Source organism: Sipha flava, unplaced genomic scaffold (genome assembly GCF_003268045.1).
Source record: "Sipha flava isolate LNK unplaced genomic scaffold, YSA_version1 198_pilon_pilon, whole genome shotgun sequence".
NCBI lineage: Eukaryota > Metazoa > Arthropoda > Insecta > Hemiptera > Aphididae > Sipha > Sipha flava.
The window spans coordinates 309,481-315,694 of record NW_020272778.1 but is presented as its reverse complement, the minus strand read 5'-3'; the positions used below and the strand labels follow the sequence as shown (position 1 = coordinate 315,694).

Here is a 6,214-nt window from a genome sequence, read left to right as displayed (position 1 = left end):
GCATACAACGTTTTATACGTAGGTACCGTACCTGCATTTAAACACATCCATTTAAAAAATATAAAATTTATGAACAGTAATAATTATTTCACACATTTCGATATATTATATAAAAATTACTCTATTTTAATTTTTTTATTAAGTAGCTCTCACATTATTTGTGTGGTTTGTCTTATAGAGTATTTATTTTTTTGTTAACTTAAAAGTCATTAATGTATCGTTTATGTTTTATTCAAAACTGGTTCTTTCAACCCACGTTGGCATTTCAAAATGTTGTACACGCTTAATTAACACCCACAATGATAGATGTTCCTACAAGTTTATTAAAATATATATTCCACCGTTCACAAAAATTGTCTCTTCTGTTGCTATAGTTTCAAGTTAATTCTAGTACAATCCATAGATGTGGGGAAAATATCAGGCTCCCTGACTTTTACACTAACATGTGTTTCGTCAAAATATTTTATTAGGTAATCATAACAATTGTACAAATGTCGTTGTACATAAATAGATTATTCCAATCATTAATTCACTAAGTGGTAAGAATTATAAAGCGTTAATTATGCTGTAACTTATTCTTGGGTCTTGTTATTTCTGTAAAAGTAGTGGTTAAAGTGGTGAAAATGTTGACTATCTTAGTCTATAATTAAATTAATAACACAATATTTTCCCTAACCATCAATACCTGTAGAACGGTATATGAAACCTTAAAGCAAATAATTATAATAACAATAATTTATATAATATTAATAAAAATCATGACAGAAATAATAATAGTAAATACTATACTAAATAACATTTCAGCACCTATAATATGGCTACCTACTTCAAGTTATGTCAGACTTCATTTTAAATCAATTACAAAAATGTTATTAAAGCAGTTACATTAGCCCCTCATAGATAAAAATATTATTTATGATTTTTGGTTTTGACATTTTCAATAGCAGATAAAATGTAACAATAAAAAAACACACTAGTTTCAATTTTCAATAAAGTTAGAATTTTAAAATTATCTAGGAATCATTTTAGATAAAAACGACTATGGAGAATAATGAATAATTGTATAATCAATAATTAAATAATGAATAAAAAACCTAGAATAACTAGTTGAATAACGAATAATTGTAAAAATTAAAAAGATGAATAATCTAGGAATGAATAAAGTAAACATTTTTATTCAAATAATCAATCAAATAATTTTTTATTCGACAAATGCTAATTCTGCCACGAACCCTTTCTTTAAGCAGTATTTTTTTCGTAGAGCCCCAAGAAATATTTCATAATTCGTGTTTTATTTGCCTGTGTTCTACGAAGCATATTACACATGATATGTATGCAGGAGAAAATTCTTGCCTACTCTATAAGATTAGGTATATTTAATATTATTATTTATATACAATATACCCGTCCGGGTAATACATAGAATGGAAATGCGTGTCATCTAAAATTGAACAATTATATTTTTTTATGGGGATTAGTTTATACACGTATCGACGAATTCTATTTGATTTGACGGAGTCTTGTTAAAATGTATGTCTGCTCATTGTTTTAAATTATGATCCAGGGTCTATTCTAAGAATTTTTGTCAACAACGCATTAAATTCCCTCTACCCCTCTATAAAAAGTCACATTTATAACTCTACTCTTAACTAAGTATACTAAATATAATTCTTTATATGAATAAACACTACGCTAGATATTAGGTGCACTCTCAAACTAATACTGTACTTCAAATATGAATATATTATACCAGTACAATAAATAGAAAGCTGACGATTTGTAAAATAATTATTGATGGAATTACTGGAACTGATTCGAAACAAACCAAGGCTCGCATACCTACTATAGTGTTATATTCATAACGCATATAAATAGTGTATTATATACAATATACATAATACTAAATCAAACAAGTAAAATTAAGGAAACAATAAAGGAATTACGTCTATGTTCGGCGTAGGCAAGTACTGATAAGATAATCGACTTCCGAAAAATAATCTTTAAAATAATAGATATAACTGGTAAAATAATACAACATGTAATATTAAAAATTTGAAAATCACTTCACTAAAATACACGTAATTCCCACAAAATTATGATATTGGTGGTTTTTCAAAAATATAATTTTCAAACTATTTTACCTAGGCCAGTAGCTATGTGTTATAGGTGTAGTAACACCCTCCCTTAACCACGTTAACATTATACTGAAGTCTAATAAAGGTAAAAATTGATCATAAACCATGATGAAAACATATTTATCATAACGAAATATATACATAACAATAATGTAAAGCCCCGGGATCCGGCTTCTCATTAAATCGTTTTGTCTAATAAACTAAAGCCGTGGTTTTATGTCGTATCATGCGTGATTTAAAATAGATACATATGACAAAAATGTACATTTGAAATTTTAATATGATAAAATATTTAAATACTTTCTCATACAATAGTACATTACACATGAACAGATATTCATGTGTAATGTACTAATGTGTTTGTATTCTTGTACAATAAAGTATACGTAAAGTATTTATTTTGTTGTGTATAATTTTGAATAACACCCCCCTTTTGAAATAGCTAGCTACACGACTGAGTTCACCAACCTTCTCACCCGTAATATTATCATTATAACATTATTAACAACATAAAAATGTACTTCCAAAATCGCAAAAAATGTTCTTGATATCGCAATCAATGCTCAACAGTGCCTTACAATATACCTTGTTATGATCAATAATTGTTGCATTGTTCAATATTTTATGATTGATCGAATGGAGCCATAGACATATTAAGATATCTTGATATGTCTATGAACGGAGCCCTGAAAAATGATAACGGAACACAACTTTGGAATCGCTGCTATAAAATACGAAAACGGAACAATGTTTTTACAAATTTTCTTACGTTTTCGAGTTGAAATATTAATTTAACAGGCGCTATCTTGCTTATGAGTGCAGCACTGTGCCAGTACAATTCTCTCTTTCTTGCTCTCATTTTCTGTCTCTTTTCCTCTTACCCTATTCTCCACTTTCCACCAAAACATCATATACATTCCTTCTCTCTCAAATACTCTTTTTTAGAGAGCCTTGATAGGTATATAATATTTAATATCAAGGATCTCTACTCTTTCTCATTCAATCCCTCTCTCTTTCTCAACTTATCTATGATAACAAAAATGTGATAATGAAATAAAAATCTTCAACGTGATAACGACAATAACATGCATTTTTATTCCATTTATTTCAGCTTCCGACTGCCGTTTGAATTCTATGTTGTTTCGACTAAATATTATTTACCGGTTTCGTAATAACCATGGCATTATTCGTTAAACACTTAAGGTTAGGCCTTATTGTCAAACATGGGTAAGTGTTACCTTTCTGTTATTCAGTTGATACCGTATTATGTCATCAGAAACGGTTCGGATAATTCGTATGGAACTTAGATAAAAAAAAAAAAATAAACGTTCGATATTGAAACGATTAAGATAAATTTTACCACTAGATTCGTTCCTCGCATGTTTGTCAAGACTGCTGCTCGTCATCGTAAGGGTACCTGACTGCCACTTAACGCAATTAAATTGAGTTAACATAACATACTGTTTAAAAGCTTAATTCTAATGATTTAATTATTTTTTAAAATTACTATTGATAACTTTAATTCAACTATTACAATAGTTTTACAAAAATTTGTTAAGTCAAGTATTTTATATTCATTGTTTCTGGGTTAACGATTTGTATTAGTCCTGAACATTTAATACAGACAGTACCTAAATTCAGCTCATTCCTATTTCCGATGGATAAATAAATAATAAATACATAAATCAGACATAAATTATTAATATTTAGAATGGTTTATGTAATTTTGGCTTTTCTTCAAGTAAATAGAGTTATTAATAATTTTTTTCTTGACAGATATATTTTGCGAATTAAAATCTAGGTAATTAACTTATGATGAATCTGTTCTTTATTATCATTTGACTTAAAGAATCTATAGTCAGTTTTTTGAAAAACTGAAACCGTTTGTATAATTCTTTTAAATTAGACTTTTTATTCAGAATATGTACTTCTATATCCATAATTTTGATTAATTATCTTATTTATACACAAATTAATTATTGAAGTATTTATTTATAAATTTAAATATTATTTAATGTAAATTTAATTAAAAACATTAAGTTATAAGTTAAAAAAGACATTTTGAATTTTTCATCATAAGCACAAATTTTAAAATGAACTATAATATTTGTTAAAGGTTTCACCCATTACCACAATTGACAGCTGCTAAATACAGTGTATATCCTCCTCATTATGTGGAACCTGTCTTTAAGAAACAAGATATAGATAAATTACAAGAATCTGGAGAAATTGAAAATTATAAATTGGTTCCATTTAAAGCTGCTAGAAGTAATGATACATGCTCTGTATTTCATGATCCTTTAGTCTCGTAAGTATTTATTTTTTATTGTAATTAAATAAACAAAGTAAAATAAAAATAAAATACAATTTTACTAAAGATTTTTTAATCAAATTTTTAAAGCTTATTTATTTTATCTAGTATTAGTCGTGAAAATGTATTAACACAAATTATTTATATTGATAAATATTTAATAAATGTTAAATTGGTAGATCAGCTTTCAGGCACATATATTGAATCTACTCACTAAATATGGAGAGTAAATTTATTTTTTGTTTTTTATAGAAAATTCATAAATTATATGCTCAAAAAAGGGCAAAAGAAGATAGCACGTCAAGTTTTAGAAAATGTAAGTTATCAATATTTATTAAACTTTAATATAATTTAATTATAAATATATACATTTTTTATTGTTAATTTAATAATACCCATGATTATATTTATGAGTATATATATATATATATTATAATTAATAAAATAATATATTATTATATTTATTTGTTTATAATTTTTAAACTATCCAATAACACTTTATTTTTCATTTTAAGACATTTGAAAAAATTAAGAGACTACAGCTAGCAAAGTATAATAGAGAAACAGATCCAGAGAGGAAAGCTTCCATAATTATAGATCCTGTCATCATATTCAAAAAAGCAGTATCTAATTGCAAACCACTTTTAAAATTGACTGCAGTAAAACGTGGAGGTTCCTATTATCAGGTTAGACTTATCATCTTTAATTTGTATTAATTAATAATATTATAACTATTTTCCAGTATTTATAGTTTTAATGTTTTTGATGTCATTTAATTATTAGATAACTCAAGTTACAATTGACTGAGTGTATTAACTATATTATAAATATAAACAAAAAGTTTTAAGAATATGATTATTCAAATAGGCTTGTATTAATTATGTGTTAAATACTTTATTATTAGTAATGATCAATTGTATTTATGCTAATCAAATACAATTTATATAAAATGTATGAATTAATTTTTTTATAAACGTTTTAGTTCAAAGAATTTTATTTATTATTTTTTTTTTTTGAACTTGTATATAACTGTCTATAAATTCTACAAGATCTTAATTAGAATTTATTTTCACTCTTAAAAACAATCTTTAATAGATTGGTTAATAATTTTATTTCCTAAATTTGCTTAATCAATATTAGTTATCCATTGACTAGAGTAAATTATTGTATTTAAGTTTTTAAAAAATATTAATATGTACTATTAAATATGTAAAATATCATTATTTACATCAAAATATGATAATTTTATGAAGCTTAAATATTACTTAATATTTTATTTAAGGTTCCAGTACCAATTACAGATAAAGAATCTACTTTTTATGCAATGAGATGGTTTGTACATTGTGGCCGAGAAAAGGACAAAGCTGTTAGTTTTGCTGATTTCATGGCATCTGAATTAATCAATGCTTCTAATAATGATGTAAGTTAACAATTCTCAATTGACCTTAACATAAAAAATAAATTATTTCAATTATTTGATAACTCATAAATTTTCTAAATTGTTTAATTATTAATTATAGGGACGTGTTTTCAAAAAGAAACTAGATCTACATAAACTTTGTGAAGCAAACAGAGCATATGCACACTACCGTTGGAGTTAAATATTTAATATTTTTTATACAATTTACATATTAGATGTGTAATAAACTTTTTTTTAGTCATACCATATTTGCAATTCAATCAATGAAATTGTACATTATAGTGATTATTTGTAAATGTCAAATTTGCATTTTCTCTGCATCATTATTAAAGTAAATTACCCTTACTA

At 25.4% G+C, this 6,214-nt stretch overlaps 1 protein-coding gene across 1 annotated transcript; it reads left to right on the top strand.

Annotated features, from left to right (window-relative positions):
• The first annotated feature begins 3,107 nt into the window (after positions 1-3,107).
• On the top strand, positions 3,108-6,214 carry LOC112681872 (28S ribosomal protein S7, mitochondrial). Its single transcript, XM_025552204.1, has 6 exons — positions 3,108-3,362; positions 4,252-4,443; positions 4,699-4,762; positions 4,962-5,132; positions 5,729-5,866; positions 5,967-6,214. The coding sequence occupies exons 1-6, from the start codon at positions 3,313-3,315 to the stop codon at positions 6,045-6,047; spliced, it is 696 nt and encodes a 231-aa protein (XP_025407989.1). The 5' UTR covers positions 3,108-3,312; the 3' UTR covers positions 6,048-6,214.

Coding starts and splice junctions, on each gene's coding strand:
- LOC112681872 (XM_025552204.1), top strand. CDS start 3,313: ATGGCATTATTCGTTAAACACTTAAGGTTAGGCCTTATTGTCAAACAT. Junction 3,363..4,251: donor GGCCTTATTGTCAAACATGG/GTAAGTGTTACC, acceptor TATTTGTTAAAG/GTTTCACCCATTACCACAAT. Junction 5,867..5,966: donor TCAATGCTTCTAATAATGAT/GTAAGTTAACAA, acceptor TATTAATTATAG/GGACGTGTTTTCAAAAAGAA.